Here is a 16,760-nt window from a genome sequence, read left to right as displayed (position 1 = left end):
CTGATTCTAGGTTTATTCATGATAACATATGTTCACAAAAAGACTCGTGTAAGAATATTCATAGCACATTATTTGTAATAACTCAAAATTGGAAATATTCATCTGTGGGAAAAAAATGGATAAAGACACTGTGATACCTCGAGATAATGGAATATTCCTCAGCTAAAAAAAAAAAAAAAAAAAAGAAAGAAAAATAAAAAAGAAAACAGAGAGAGAAAGAAATGAACTACTTATACATATGACAACATGAATGAATCTTAAAAATATATTGAATGAAAGAAGCCTTGTACAAAAGAGTACATACTATTTGACTCAATTTAGATAAAGCGCTAGAACAGACAAAACAAATCTATTGTGGGACAAAATAAAAATGATGGTGGGGGCTGACTGGGGAGAGGTGTGAGGGCACTTTCTGAAGAGACAGTAGTGTTCTCTACCTTGATAGGGGCTTGCTTTGCTTACAAAGATGTATGCAGTGTCAAAAGTCAGTAAATGTACACTTAAGATTTATGCATTTTGTTGTATTTAAATGTTACATCGGAGGGAGGGTATAGCTCAAGTGGTAGATTGCATGCTTAGCACGCACAAGGTCCTGGGTTCAATCCCCAGTATCCTCTCTAAAAATAAACCTAATTACCCCCCCCAAAAAAACTAATTAAATAAATAGCTCTTAAATAAATAAATAAATAAATAAATAAATAAATAAATAAATAAATATTACATCAAAAGAAAAAAACTCTCTAGCTAACAATATGCATGTGGAAGTATTTTAAAGAAATTGTACTGGTGCCTACAATTTATTCTAAAGTGTTCCCCCCCAAAATAAGATAGATTGAAGGATAAATAAAGGGAGAGAGGGATGGAGAAAGAGAGAGAAGAGAGGGAGAAAGCAAGTAAAATGTTAATGGTGGCATCTAGGTAGTGGGTACAATATACAGGTGTATTAGTCAGCGTGGGCTGCCTTAACAAAATGCCACAGACTGGGTGGCTTAAGCAGTTCTGGAGACTGGAAGTCCAAGATCGGGTGATCAGTTGGCAGGTGCCTGGTGAAGACTTTCTCCTTGGGTTGCAGATGCCTTCATGCTGTGTCCTCACATGGCAGAGAGATTGCTCTTCCTCTCAGTGATAAGACCGTTAATTCTATCAGATTAGGGCCCACTACTATGACCTCATTTAACCTTAATTACCACCTAAAAGCCCTTCTTCCAAATACAGTCACACTGCGGGTTAGGGCTTCAACATCCAGATTGGGGGTGGAGGAGGGGCGGAAACAATTCAATCCACAGCGATGGGTGTTCGCTGTAAAATTCTTCAGCAATGCTCTATATTTACGTATTGTCATAAGAAAATGTTGAGAAAAAAGTAGATTTTTTTAAAGAGAAGGATTGATCTTCCAGTGCTCTTTAGCTATTCCACCTTCCTAATGCTATTTGCAGAACTGCTTTCTGATGAGACTATTTGACAATAAATAAATGATGACTTTGTTCAATCCATTAAAAGATAATTCAGGTAGTTTTTCGAGAGTCTTCCAGTAATTGTAGAGGTGTAAGAAGGTGGAAGGATAAATCCTTAGGTCAAATAAATTAAGCATTCACTGAGCACTCACTATCTGCACACCCTGTAGGACATGAAGCAAGGAAGACCTAGATCTTACCTGCAGGGGCCACACTCTCACTGGGAAGCCCTGAAGAATGGAGCAAAGTTCAGATCCAAAGCGGATGCAGGTGAAGGATAAATAGTCAAATGCCCAGCAGAGCCTTCAAGGCCCAGCAGTGCTGGCGGCTAGCCCCAGCTCGACTGGTCCCTCCACACTGACCTCACTCTGACTTCCTGCCACCATGGGTCCCTACACAGACTGCTGGCTCTGTCTGCAAGGCTCTCCTCCTAACTACGCAGGAGTGTTCCACCTCATTCGTCAAGCCCCAGCCCCAGCCCATTTCCTCAGGAACATTCTCCTTGACCCAGAGCACAGATCAGATTCTTTGTTATACAGCTTCAGAGGACAGTAGTTCTTTATTCGAGAGCATTTGATTCAGTTCATATTTATGTTCACAGAATCTTAGGTTGGAAGCGATATTGTGGGTCATTTGGTCCACTTAATGTTCCACTATGCTCCTGCCAATCTTATGAGTGTCTTTTTTAAGTAAGTTTTTTTTTAAGATGTATTTATGTCAAACTGAAAGAATTGAAACCAGATCGATTCTCAATTCTTCAGAAACTGATCATTATATAAAGCATTTTGTACAGTCCTTGATTCACAGTAATAGTTACAATAATTATTAGTGGTGGTAGCAATATTATCAGAATACCTCTGTGTTGTAGTGCATTATTTTGAAAAAAGCACAGGTTTTGGACCATAAAACATCGGGATTAAATCATGACTCTGCCACTAACTGGGTGTATGGTTCACTCAGTATCTCCAAACCTTGGTTTTTCTCTCCTGGCATTCTATAAATGGTAGTCAATACTTAGAACAACCACAGTGAGAATGAATAAGAATCTGCATTTACTCTCAAATAGCTCACAGCCCAGCGGAAAAACAGATAGAAACTCCCATTCTGTGTAGTAGAGGCAGGAATGGAAGCATGCCCCCAGGAGGAACAGGAGAGTCACTCTCAGACCTGGCCTGCTGGAGAAGGAAGGAGCCAGGCTCAGAAAAGTTAATGAGAAGGAATTCCCCAAGCTGATTAAGAAAAAAAGACATTCTGAGCAGAGGAACACTGTGAAGTAGTTTTGGGTGATCCCAGCAGAATATTCCAGTCGGGTGTGGCAGGAGATGGGTGGCACCTCCTGAGGTATACTGTACCTTATGATCAAATACATGGATTTCACACTGTGCATGGTGGAGAGCCAGTAAAGGGCTTTAAAAAGGGAAGAAAAACAATCAGACTTATCTTTTAGGAATATCACCTGGGAAGTCAAAAGTTGGATGGTTTAGAAGGCGTGAGGCTAGAGGCAGGGAGACCAGTCAGGAGGCCATCGTGATAGACAATAAGAGAGGTGATGAGGGCCTGAATTGGGAAGAGCAGTGTGGACATGGAGAGGTGAGAGTGATTCAAGAGATAGTTCAGGGATAGAGTCAACCAGATGGGCTGTATAGAGGAAACTGAGGGCTCCAGGATGACTTACCATGAATCATGACTTGCTTGAGGGAGGGAGTGGGTAGATAAACAAATATGGTTCCATGAAGCAGTGTAGAGAGTACAGAAGGAAGAAGGGACAAGTGGGGGTTAGAGGGAAGCTGAGTTGAAGCTGAGAGGTTTGACTTTAGATATGCTTGAGTTTGCAGTCCCTGTGAGCCACCAAGACAAAGGAGAAGCTGTCCAATAGGGACTAGAAATCAGAAGGATCAGGGAATCCTATTTTGGAGTCACCAGTTTGCCCAGGGAAAGAGTATGTGAAAAGGGGTAAGTGTCAGCACAGAATTTCGGGCGTAGTAGCCCACAGAGGTGAGATGGAGAAGGACCATGGAACAGGCAGAGAAATAGAAGTGAGAATAGGGTCACGGGAGCCCAAGGATGAAAGTATTTCACAAAGGAGGAACTGTGCAACGGTGTCAAAAGGTGCAGAGAAGTCAAACAAGATAAGGAATGGGAAATGTCCACTGAATCAGAGAGCGCCAAGCCACTTAGGTTTTTTACTGTGTTTCAGCGGAGACAGAAAGATAGGCACCTAGACTGCAGTGGGTTGAGAAGTGAATGGGATGGTAGAAAGGGAGACAGTGGTAACAGACAACTCTACCAAGATGCCTGGTTGAAAAGAAAAAGGAAAACGTTCCGCAAAGAGTCCCCCAAGATATCTTTAAATATATTTATGTGTTTTTTCTAAATCTGAAAGAAACCACTCCTTGAGATTTGCTTCATCCAGGCAGAAAGATCACCCAAGGGATAATTTGACCCTATCCATACAAAAAGTATGGTCTCAAGAGGGAGAGAAGGGCTTACCACTGTTTCTAGAGAACACTGGCCCTAAGAAACTCTACTTTGTAATTTTACAATTGGCTGAATTTCCCAACACATTTTCACCAAAAGGAAACTATGGACTCCTCTTTCTGGGTCGTCCGGATGGCCGTTTTTGCCTTGCAGTCTCAAAACCTTTGCCTTGCAGCCCTGTTAGCGCTGTCTTTGCAACGTCGGGCACATCCGTTCCTTCTCCTTTCCCACGGTCCTAAAAACAAAACTGTGTTTATTTTTAAGCCAGTGACTGCATTTTAAAGTTCACCTTGAAATGTCTTAACAATCTTTATCCAAAAGGGGGCGCAAATTTCTCATGAAATATAGCACAGTATTTCACAAAATCTGCCTGCTCCCGGTAGTATTTGAATTTCACAGCTGCTGTAATTTAATGCAGAAACATTATTCTTGTGGCATGTGCACGTGAATTAAGTCCTATTATGTGGGTGCTTATTAAGAACCTTTTTCTTCTTCAGAGTAGTTTCAGGGAAGAGCCAGACTACTGGCAAAGTAAAGAAGTAAGTTGAAGCTAACATTTTTTTTTTTTTCTATTTGGGGTAGTCAAATCAAATTAAGATAGGCATTTTAAAATTAAGCATTCAACGGGATTTAAAAAACAGTTTGTTTACACTCTTCGAATTTTAGGGTGTCTGTGCATTCTACCACTGGCTTAAAGAATGACTGGTGAAGCAATATAGTTCAGACTTTGTGTGTGGGTGGTTAATAGGTAATCGTGGGTTTTTGTTTTTCCTTTGGCCATAACTGGAATTATTCATATTTTGAACACTCGGTATAGACGGCTCTTCTGACATACAGAAGGAGAAGAAGAAGGAGTATGAGTGTGAATAGAGGGGATAACTGGATTCCAATCTCAGCTAGTCCTTCAGGTTGAGTCTCCATGATTTGTATGTATTTACTCAGGGCAATGATGTGCCAAAGATGTGCTGAAGTGCTGGTGGGTTTCATAAATTCAGGTTATGGAAATAGAAGGAAAACGCAATGGTAGTAATGTACTCTAGGCATCCCTTATTTAACCAAATTCTATGCCTGAAATGTGTAGATTAAGGCACAACCTCACTCCACAGAATGGCACTTCCAGTTCTGACAGTCCTGTGCACTTATTAGCTTATTCTTGCCTCTGTAACTGGCTTGGATTCCAAATTCCAGCTTCTGTATCTATGGTCCCTGATTGCCTGGTCATTTGATGGTGTGTGGTAATAGTGAATGCTTATGCAGGGAAAACAACACCATTTTGATTGGTTTCTAGCTCTTCAAAATGAAACCAATGATGAGCAGAGAATCACTGAAGCTTTACTTGTGAGTTGATTAGTCACTGGTGGCTATTAACTAGGACCCAAACAACTCCATCCTCCCGTGGCAACATATGAAAAGCCCTAAATGAGGGCAAGAGCTAAATTCACAGTCCTTCTTTATGTACAATTCTAAAAGGACATTGCCAAGATCTACATACATTTTTCGACAGGGAACCAATGTGACAACAATAATCAAGCATTATTTCCAGTTTTTATTTAATTACAAATCTATGAGCCATTGTCACGTTATTTCCAAGAATTACTAATAAGTGCTTGTACCTGTTTTCCTCATAGGATCATAGAGTGCTATAATTTAACTCATCACACTGTTTTCTGCTGGAGAATGGCCGTAACTTCCCTGTATCATGCATCCCATCCAACTGTTTACCACTTTGAAATTCTCATACTGCATCTTGTCCAGCTTCCTCCTTTTCTGACCAGAGGTCTCAGTCTTATCTTCTTTAGGGCACAGCCTGGACCACATTCTCTTTTCTGGATTTTGGGGGCCCATGACTCCTCCTCTTTCTCTGCCCCTGACTTAGCCAACACCCTTGTTCTGCTGTACCCCTCATGGCAACACCCTGAACGCCTTTAGATTCCATTCCTGTAGACTCCACCAAGAAGGCAGTTTTTAAATACTCAGCTCATTTGATGATGCCAAACTTTGCTGCATTCCTGAAACTTTCTGTTTGCTCTCTAACAATAGAAACCAGATCAATCAATCACCAAAACTGTTTAAGGACAGCTATGTGAAAATGGAAGGTACAAAGGAGTCTAAGACACAAGCACATCTTACAACAATACTGAAGGAAGCCTGAGGCGCCTGGTGATAGGACTGGATTTTGAACCTGTTTTCACAATCAGTATTTCTACTGAGACGTTTGAGAATATGTATTGTTTCAATATACCTTCTCTGAAATGACCCTTTTCCAGTTGGTACATGACTTTAAAATGTATGCCACATTCACTGGTATAAAACTCACATAAATCTGTTTAGAAAATGAACCTGATTTCACAATAAAAGTTTTTTTTAATTCAGTTAGAAATATGCAGCTAGAAGATATCTGTTGCGTGACTTAGAAGCATTAATATTATATAAAGGAAAGGGGAGGGTATAGCTCAGTGGTAGAGTATGTGGTCAGCATGCACAAGGTCCTGGGTTCAATCCCCAGTACCTCCATTACAAAATTAATAAATAAATAAACCTAGTTACCTCCCCGCCCCTAAAACATATAAAGGTAAATGGGTAATAAAAAGCTAACTACAAGATGGCCTTCTTTCTTATGGAAGTTACATTTTCTACCTTTCCAGAATATTGTCATGACAATATCTGCACATTCCCTTTTTTTTTTTTTTTTTTTGAGAAAAACTGTGGGACTAAGAAGATGCTCATTATTTTGAGCTCAAATGATTATGATTCTTTTGGGTCTTATCCAGCTTCCAAAGGATAATCCAGATCCTTTGACAAGCATTTACCTTTAAGAACTGTTTACCACTGAAATCTAGCAGGATATATATTAAATGACAAAAGATTACTTTTAACTGCTAGTCTGAATAAGATGAGAAATGCATGGAATATAGGTAGCCTTTGAAAATATCAGAAAAAAACTAAACAAAAATTAGTTGCTGGTTAGTGGCTCTGAGAAGTGATACTAATTTTTAGAATTGGCGTTCTTTGTTATGATCACATCTCTAACTTAGGAGCTTGAGTGATGTTTCGTGTTTGCTGGAATTCTGCTTCTCCCCACCAACATTGACAATATCAGTGTACTAACTACCCTATGACACTTTCTTGTTCAGAACTGAAAGAGATATGTAGCATTTCTTTTTAAGTTTCGAGGTGTTGGCATTTAGGCTCTCTCAGACGTGTTATGTTTAAGAAAGCTTGTTCACAACAACTGGCATAGGAAGTCCCCTGCAGTTGACAAGTATGTGATTTGGAACAGCGTGTGGAGGAGCCACATGGCCCCATGGCTCAGGGCCCACACTGAGAAATCAGCAGCTGTGCGTGCTAACTCTGGCCCCATCATTAACCTGCTGCAGGACCTTCTACAAATTGCTTAATTCCAGCCATGAAAATAAACATAGGCACCAGTGCCCCAGAATAGAGCTAAGGGAATCAGACTGTGTGCACATAAAACTGAAACTCACCCTGCCTTTCTCTCTGACACTATTGGGACAGGGAGCGACCAGGCTGCAGGTTACTGTTCTTTGCTTCCAGTTAAAAGAGGTGACAATAGCCAGGAGGAAAGTCGGGCAGTTGGGGGTAAGGATGAACAAAACTTAAGCAAAACGTTGAGAACTGAAGGGTAAATCTGTAGGGTGATGAGAAAGATGTCTTGATGATTCTAATTTTTCTGCTGGTTCCATATGTCTACAACGACTCCCTCACACTCTTACCACTTTGGCTCTGTGTTTGAACCTGCCTTTCGATCCTATTTCTCTCTTTCTCTGTCTCTCTTATTCCTTCTTATTTGTCCTTTGTCAGCACTGTTTGAAGGGGAGGAGGAAACAGTACCATAACGTTGTTTATTTCCTCCCTCTGTTGTTGGAGGTAGGCAGAATTTTACAGACTCTCTCCAACCCACTGATTTAAACTATTTTTTAAATTGAAGTGTAGTTGATTTACAATATTGTGTTAGTTTCAAGTGTCCAGCAAAGTGATTCAGTTATACATATATATATTATTTTTCAGACTCTTTTTTATTATAGGTTATTAGAAGATATTGAAGATAGTTCCTTATCCTATACAGTAGGCCCTTGTTTGTTTTACATACAGCAGTGTGTATCTGCTAATCCCAAACTCCTAATTTATCCCTTCTCCTCCCTTTCCCCTTTGGTAACCCAAAAGTTTGTTTTCTATGTCTATGTCTAATCACTCACTTTTTAGATGAGAAAAATGGGCCTGAGTAAATGTAAATTAACAAAGTAATGACAGAGCTAGAGGTAGTTGTCAGGTCCTTTAAATGCCAGTCCAGTGCTATGTCCATACACTGCACCCAAGTGTAATAATAAAAAAACCAAAAACACCCCAAAACCTCCAATGCTGCCTTGAACTTGTATTTTTCATATGTAAAAATGATATTCTATGTTCATTACTTTAGAACCATAGGAATTAGGGCAGGAGGAGGAGATGATGGCATTTAGACTCCATTTTTTCATGTATATAAGAATTAATTTGATTTAGAATATGAATGTATGTTCTTCAAAAGTCAGTGGTGGGGGGAAGGGTATAGCTTAGTGGTAAAGTACATGCCTAGCATGCACAATGTCCTGGGTTCAATTCCCAGCACCTCTGTTTAAAAGATAAATAAATTAAAAAAACCCTTAAATTACCTCCCCCCATTGGAAGCAAAAAAATGTTTAAAAGTCAATGAGTGAGGAGAGGGTATAGCTCAGTGGTAGAGAGCAAGCTCAGCATGCATGAGGTCTGGAGTTCAATTCCCAGTACCACCATTAAAAAAAAAAAATTGAATAAACAAATAAGTAAATAAACCTTCCCCCCAAAAAAAGCTTAAAAAATTTAAGATTCAATTTAAAAAATTAAAAATTAAAAAAAAATTTTTAACCATTAAAAAAAAATGTGATTTTGAATTGTAGTCACAAATGTGATTCATCTTTGGCCCTGTTTGATCAGAAATAATATTTCTATGGAAATATGTGTGCTATATTCAGTAAATAATAAAAAAAAAATTATAGTCAAAGTTAGAGTTATGGTCATAACCATTGTAAAAAAAGTTATAATCCTGGGAACTATATTCAATTTCTTGTAATAGCATAAAATGAAAAATAATCTGAAAAGAAAAAAATAACATATGTATATATATGTATAACTGAATCCTTTTACTATACACCTGAAACTAACATTGTAAATAAACTACACTTCAATTAAAATTTTTATAAAAAGTCATAATCAGTAAAGACCCACATTTGTCCAGTGATTAGATAAAGCAAACACTAGTCTATATGGGGGTCTAAAATCCACCCTTTTGAGAAGTCTTCTGTCCTGAGACTGAGTCCGCTGGAGCTTTCCAGGTGGTGGGGAAAGAAGACTAGTGTCATTTTTTGATAGGTAGGATTGTGGAGGTGCATACTACTTAGAGCCGAGCGTGGCTTTTCCCTATACCAGTGAAGAACAAGTATCTTGAAATCAAAATTAATTGGCTGTTGGGAAGAAGGATACAAGAAACTAACGATCGTAATCTGTGAGTTAAATTACATGTAGCTATACCTGGTAGGTGATAGGTTGTCAACTCTGCTTACAAACAGAACAAAACAAATAAATGAAGAAACACACTGTGTTTTCCAAAATTCATATGGTGTGATTCCAAACCATGTATAGAAACTGTTTAGTGACAGACATATTATTTAAATATGTATAGACAATAAGTTTTAAAAGACAAAAAAGAGCAATTAGTTGAAGATTAATTTGATCATTTGAAGTATAGAGTAAGGCCCCATTTTGGTTGCAAGATCATAATTTCAAAGGATATGACTTTTCTTGATTTAAAAAAGATTATTTACTTGAAAGAGCAAACAAAAATTTGCCATTGAAGGGTAGGTTTTGAGAGTTTATGCTTAACAGACCATCCACTATTTTAAATCATTTATCCTTTTTGACTAATAAAATTAAGTTCAACAGCTACTTATCAAATACCCATAATACATCCAGTTTTATAACATCCATGTTTTAATTGATTTGATCCTCTCAATGGCATCTGGAAATTAACATGAAATAATAGCACTTTATTAACTGCTTTTCTTCTATAGTTTATATACTATAAACAAACATACACAGTATCATTCAGTTTGCTTAACAAATGTCAAAAAAATTACAATATAATCTTTCATATAGTGTTTTGATTGGAAAACAAAACATTGCTTAACTCAAAAGGAAGTTACATGGGTGAATTTTATGGTGGGGAAGTAGTTGTCTCAGGGCATGCTTGTTTGTCAGAAAGATTTATGTCCAAAATCCTAGAGGTGTGGCAGTTATAATAATCACAGGCAGAATATGACATCAACTTTGTTCTTTAGATCTTTTTATTAATTCTTCACAAACCCAAAGCAAACATAGAAACAGCTATTGCTCTGAACCGCAAAAAGAGGTGTGTCTACTATCTGTCCACTGTATTATCAGCAAACAGTTCCATTGTTATTTCCTTCCTTTACATGTTACTATTCAAAAGCCCTTTGTACAGATGACTCGGCATTAACCTGAAGCAAAAACCTCCTAGTAATATACTAGTAAGTATTTTATGGGCACATACATGTAATTGAGGAGAATCTGTATGAAAAACGATAGTTTTCAACTTTTAAATGTTTAAATCTTGCTTATAATTCAAATTTTTCTTCAACTCGGATTATTTGTCAAATTCACACAGATTTGAAGAATAAGACACATAAATGTTATTCCAATTGATATAATACTCCAAAATACACTTTATAGTTTAATATACATTAAGAAGTCACCTGTGGCCTCGTTTCCTCATCTGTAAAATGTTGAATTAAATAATTTTCAAAGTACTTCCTAACTCCCATATGCTAGACATATAAAACATGTGTACCACATTATTTTTAAACGACAACAAACTAAGACAAATACAACTGGCCCTTAGTATCCGTGGGTTTCCGAGGGCCGACCACGGGACTGGAGCAATCGCGGATTTGGTATCCGCAGCGGGTCGTGGGACCAATTTGTATTTTAGTACCAAGTCAGATAGACATAGTTCAGGCTTCTGAACCATTTTTATAGAATTTAACCACAGGGCAGTACAGTTGGGACAGGCATGATGATAGAAGACTTTCCAGGCCTGGCTGCGTACAGCGTGAGACTCCATTTTCCAAATGAGGATGCTTCAACTCAGAGAAATAAAATGACTAGCCCCAAACACATAGATTTACTTCCTGCCCAACCTGGGTGGGTAGATTGAATTAATACTCATAAGATGCTTATTAAGACCCATCTGTAAGACCTACCTAGAGCGAGAGTCATTCTGGGCTGGAGGGGTATTCACCCAGACAGCTGTGAGCTGCTGGGGTCCCAAATTTACCTCTCCAGGTGTTCAAGAGGAATCTAGATAGTCCTAAGAAAAATAAGCCACTGTTTCCTTAAAATTTGCAAAAAAAAAAATTTATATATACACACACATATATATGATCAATGATGCAGTGATAGGCATGAGTGTTCATTCCCGTAACTACTCCTCTCACTCTGTAGCTTTCATGCTAAGTAGATTACAAGCATCATAGAATTAGTGTAGATTAAGATAAACTAAGAGTGTTAGGGAAAATGAAGGAGAAGAGCACAGATGCGCTGTTTTACTATCTTAGTATCAGCACGAATGCCTTCTTTAACGTGCTGTAACAATGTTCAGCTCCTGGGCAGTTTTTGTTTTTTGTTTTTTGGTTTTTTTTAGTTAATACCGTATTTATCAGGACTTTAGTTTCTCCCCACCTGATCAGCAGCACGCCACCTTACTGGAATCTAGGAAGGAGCTAGTGTATACTGAAACCAAATTTGATGCTTAGAAAATCCTTGAGCTGTTGAAAGGCACACCTGTGTTGTTTGGCAGGTGAGTTGAATCTCAAGTAAAGAGCTTCTGCAAATCTCTGGTTCAGTTGGCTAAACTGGTTTCTCTCCTACTGAACAACCCTGGGGTGGGGGAATTCTCTATTTTTCCTTAATAACCATAATAATGCCAAAGAAATAACCTCCAATGCTAATCTCGGTGTCTTAGGCCCCAAAAGTAGAAAGGCTCAAAATATATTTCAGAACGTTAAATGTCTTCATGACAAATTTATTATAGATAAATTAGTACTTTTCATATTGGAAACAATTTATAAAGACTTATTGTTAATTAAGATGTTACTTGGAATAATATGGAGAAGTAACTTTCTAGCTGTGTTCACTTTTATATTTAAATTAAGAATGGTTTGTTACAAACAGTTAAATAAAAATTTCAGTGAACTGAATCCTAAGGAAAATAAGGAAGCATTTATCAGTTGAACGGTACTCTGTAAATGGGTTTGCAGATTAACTGCAAAGGTTATTTGGGACGGTAGAATCTTAAAGTGAAATGAGCCATTTATCCATTACTTCTTTTTAAACATCTTTGTTCGGTCCCTTTTCCTTTTCTGGATATTCTTATGTTGGATTAGGTGGTTGTCTGTACAAAGATTTCTTCTGATTAAACTGGTTTTGAAAAGCTTAAGATAAAAGACATTCTAAAGTAAATGCTGTTTCATTACATAATATTCTTTACGTATTAAAGAAAGTTAACATTTTTCATCTTTTGGTCAGGTACTTGTGGGCCCTTAAAATCTAACTCTCCATAGTTAATATGCAGTACATGCCAGGGAAGAGAAGTTTGGGGCTGTCCAACCTCATAGAACAGACAAAGGATAAAAGTAAAAGAAAACTAATCAAGTCCATAGGCATGACGACCTAGTCTGTTTCAGCTGGCAAAAGAACTAATAGTGCTGCCATCCAGGTCATAATTTATGGACTGTTTGTGGTATTTTCAGCCCCTTTTAAGTTTAAGCTGTGCGTTACAATCTCTACAGTAGAAGATTTCTTTTTTGAAAGTTTTCAACCAAGAGATGAATATTTTCTCTATAATACACACCATCTGGTTTACTGAATTAACTGTTTATATACATAGGCATGAATCTCAGCTGATCAGAGCTGTGCTTTCCAACCTGGCTGTACATTAGAAGCTTTGGAAAAATCACTGCCAGAGCCACCCCCCAAGAGATTCTGGTTTAAATGGTCTGGTGATGCAGCAGAGAGTCTTTCTTGGGGGTCCAAGTTAGAATTCAGAATTTGTTTCCTCTGGAAGCTATGTTGCAATGGTGGGTTTGTGGATATTTTAAGTACAGTAGGTAAAACTACATTATCTGTTGAGTAAATTTGGGGGACTGGTCTAAAACACCAACCATTCTTCACAGTTTGTTTTGTTAAACAATGTGCCTTTGGTCCCAAACAATGAAAGTTATAACCAATCTGTTGATAAATTAGTAACTGCTTGAGTCTTTAAAGTCACACTACTGCATTTTTTTGTGTGTCAAAACTAAATCAGGTTTTTGTCTTGCAAAAAAAAAAAAAAAAAAGAGAGAGAGAGAGAGAGAAAGAATAAACAATTTTAGTGAGTAACTAACATGAAGAAGACACAAGCAAACAAAGACACTCAAACAAGGCCAGGAAATAAAGTACAAAACCAACATATGTGCAATTTTTAATTTTAGGAAACACCATAGAATATGTCCTCGTTCATGACTTTTTTGTGTTGCCTGAGAGTAAACTGGATTAGAAATAGGCAGCTCATTCAGAAGGAAATATGGCATAGAAGTAATAGTGGAAATATGCTGGAGGGCAAGAAATCAAGACAATAAAAGCACTTTAAAAAAGGCAAATCATACAAAAGAATAGAGGACACTTTGTGGTCAATACTCAAAGGTGACTGATTTGAATAGCAGGGAGGATGAGAAGGACGAGGTTAAGTAGGTGATTCCCAAACTGTTTTTAAGCTTGACCCTCCCAGTGAACCCAGCATGACACAACAGGACAAGTTGGGACCAAGAGCAGTACAGTAATGTAACCATGCCTGCATCCCGTCAGGCCAGTGGTCTTCACCCTTATTCCCATTCACACAAGCCGTGAGATGGCCAGACACACACAAGCACACTTCCCAAGGGCTGCTGCAGGGTCCAAAAGTAGGACTTAGACCTGTGTTGTCTCAGGGCAGATGGTGGCATTTGGGTGGATGTTAAAGAGACCCAGGTTTGGGCTCAGTACAAAGGAAAACTTGCTAAAAGGCTGTCAGTACAAAACAAAGCCAAACCAGAACACACACCTTGCTAGGCACTGAACCCACAGAACTGTTAGAGCATAAACTAAACATTATCTCTAGAAATTGACAGGATGATTGTGCTGAGTATGAAGTATGTCCTAAGGATCTCCTATGGTCCTTCCCAATCTGTTTTGATGTTTCTGTAGTCCAACCTCCTTTCTTCTCCATAGATGTCTGATCACCTCTAATTTCTATACCCATTTGGTTTTTTTTTTAAGTGACAAAGGGGTATTGAGAAATTTCTCACAATGAACCAAAGTGTCTCTGCATAAAGATTGTAAAACAGAGGGCTAGCAAACAGCTTTATTATAGCAGGGCTGATTTAGAGGTTTTAGACCTTCGGTTACTTTCGGCAAGAATTGACTCTTGAAAGCTCATATGAAGAACTGCAAGAACTTTGATGGACAAATAATAACCCCGTAATAAAGCCAAGTCTTTGTTCTCTCGTTTATGTCCAAATTTGTGACCTAGGGAGCCAAAAAGTACACCCTGATCTTTACGTTTACTCTGAGACATCAATGAAGGAATGAATGAAGTTATTCTTCAATTAGTCGCAAAAGGAGGAGATGGTAAAAAAAAAAAATAAACAAGATACAAAGCCGTTTTCACTGCGACAGACCATTAGCTCATAGACTAGACTCACAGAACTAGTTGCTGGAAGGCACCCACAGGAAAAGAGTCTTAATTGCTTGTCCTACGTGCAGCTCATTGGTATCAGCAGGCCAGCATTCTGGCTAGAACAGTCACCACCGAGATTGTAAGGAAGGCGCCAAAACACATTGTGCTCTCCGTACGCTGCTGTCCTAAATTTAGGTTTGCGTCACGCACCTCTTTATGGTGACCTTCCGCATACCGCCGGGCCAAAAGGAACTGCAGAATTTTAGGGCAAGGCCGACTTTGAGCCCAGAACTGAGGTGATCCCTCCTTGACAAGCCGAACAGGGTCACCCAAAAGAGCGTGGCACGAAAACCTTTAGAGTTCAGCAGGCCGAGTGCTGCGTTAGCAGGCCGTGTCCTTTCCGGGAACACAAAAGGCTTTTTTCTGCTATGCTTTTACAAGGTACTCTGGAAGCCAAGCTATTGCCAAGGGGTAGGGCTGGGGAGGGAGGGGGGATGGATGCAGTAGGTTGTCCACATCCGGCTGCCAGTCTGTCCAACAGGAGAGCCATTCTCCTTGGTCCCCTGGCTCCCGAGATGCGAGAGTAGGGGTGCAGGGGCGCACAGGCTTGTGTTCCTCCCGACCGCGGGTGCCGGGCCAGTTGACTCGAGAGAACCCGGGCAGCGAGCGACGGTAAAAGCGCCCAAAAGCCCTCTCTGCCCGGGAGGGCGCGTCCTGGGGTCCGCGCGCGCCCCCTAACGCCTGGTCTGCGGGCGGGCGGGGCGGGGGCGGGGGCGGGGCGGCGGAGGCGGAGCCGCGGTGCGGGGCCCGCGGGGGTCGCGGCGCCGACTGGGAGCGCGAGCGCGAGCTTGGCTGCGGCAGGCGGCATGGCGAGCACGGCGTCGGAGATCATTGCCTTCATGGTCTCCATCTCGGGCTGGGTGCTGGTGTCCTCCACGCTGCCCACCGACTACTGGAAGGTGTCCACCATCGACGGCACGGTCATCACCACCGCCACCTATTGGGCCAACCTGTGGAAGACGTGCGTTACCGACTCCACGGGCGTCTCCAACTGCAAGGACTTCCCCTCCATGCTGGCTCTGGACGGTCTGCATCCCCTGGCCCCCCCGCTCCTGGCCCTCGCTCCTCCCGGGTCTGCTAGCGGGAGGCCGGCTGGCCGCACGACCCCGTCAGGACCCCGGGGCCAGACCCCTCCGAGGCCTGGCCCCGCTTCCCCCCACCTCCTGAGGGAGCCGGGGAGAGTCCCCAGTGCGCGTCGTCCTGTGTCCCCGGACGTCTGTCCCGTGGGGGCGCCAGTCCCAGCCCGGGACCCTGGAGCGAGGGAGGGGGGTATGCAGACAGACCTGGGTAGGGTGGGTGATTCTCAGGCGTCTGGGATGGAGGGAAGCGGCTTTGCTGTCCCGAGAGTCGAGGACAGGACTGTGCCCCCGCCCCGGGACTGTTGGGACATTGAGTTACGCAGAAGGGTCTTGTCTTCTCCATCCAGCACTCCCCGGTGGAGCTGGGAGCTGGATTCTGATTAGAATGGCATCATCGACTTGTCAAAGCGAATCCGCTTGCTCCGAACTCCCTTTAGCCGTTTCGTTAGTTCTTTTAAAAGCTGGCTGGAAAAAAGGAAACATATTGCAGGGTCCCGCACCCTCCCCCCCAAAATCCCACGTATCTACAGATGACTCTGCCTGGGCGTCAACTCTTCTTCCAAATTTTAGGAAAATAAAACGTCCTTGCCTGTGCCGCAGAGGGTAGAGAATCCTGGTCGGCAAGACTTGTACCGGAGCCTGACAAGTTCTGTGTCTTGCCTCCCAAGTATGCTCTCCGCGTCTCCCTCGTGTTGTCCTTTGGTAGACTGTTTCCTACGTTGTTCTTGTTATCGCAGGCTCTATGATGTATTGTATTAGGGCAACAGGTAGATGTTCACATAGAAAACTGGCACTCTTTAGTTTCAAGAGAACAGTAGTTGTCAACCCGGTCACACTGATTGTTCAAGTTCTAGCCTCCTTTCTTCCAGAATTTCACAGCACATG

At 40.7% G+C, this 16,760-nt stretch overlaps 1 protein-coding gene across 3 annotated transcripts in view; it reads left to right on the top strand.

The window, feature by feature from the left end:
* The window catches only part of CLDN10 (claudin 10), an 88,897-nt gene that overhangs the window by 52,215 nt on the left and 19,922 nt on the right, over positions 1-16,760 (top strand). The window contains exon 1 of one of the 3 annotated variants that reach the window (XM_010980231.3): positions 15,497-15,822. The exons of the other annotated variants lie outside the window; for them this stretch is intronic. Within the exon in view, the coding sequence (XP_010978533.1) occupies positions 15,603-15,822 (220 nt within the window). The 5' untranslated portion in view covers positions 15,497-15,602. Of the gene's footprint in view, positions 1-15,496; positions 15,823-16,760 lie in introns of those variants that run through there. 3 annotated transcript variants of the gene reach the window in all.

The sequence above is a fragment of the Camelus dromedarius genome, chromosome 13, assembly GCF_036321535.1.
Source record: "Camelus dromedarius isolate mCamDro1 chromosome 13, mCamDro1.pat, whole genome shotgun sequence".
In the NCBI taxonomy this organism is placed as follows: Eukaryota; Metazoa; Chordata; class Mammalia; order Artiodactyla; family Camelidae; genus Camelus; species Camelus dromedarius.
Note: the sequence above shows the minus strand (reverse complement) of the source record. Positions and strands in the feature narration are given on the sequence as shown.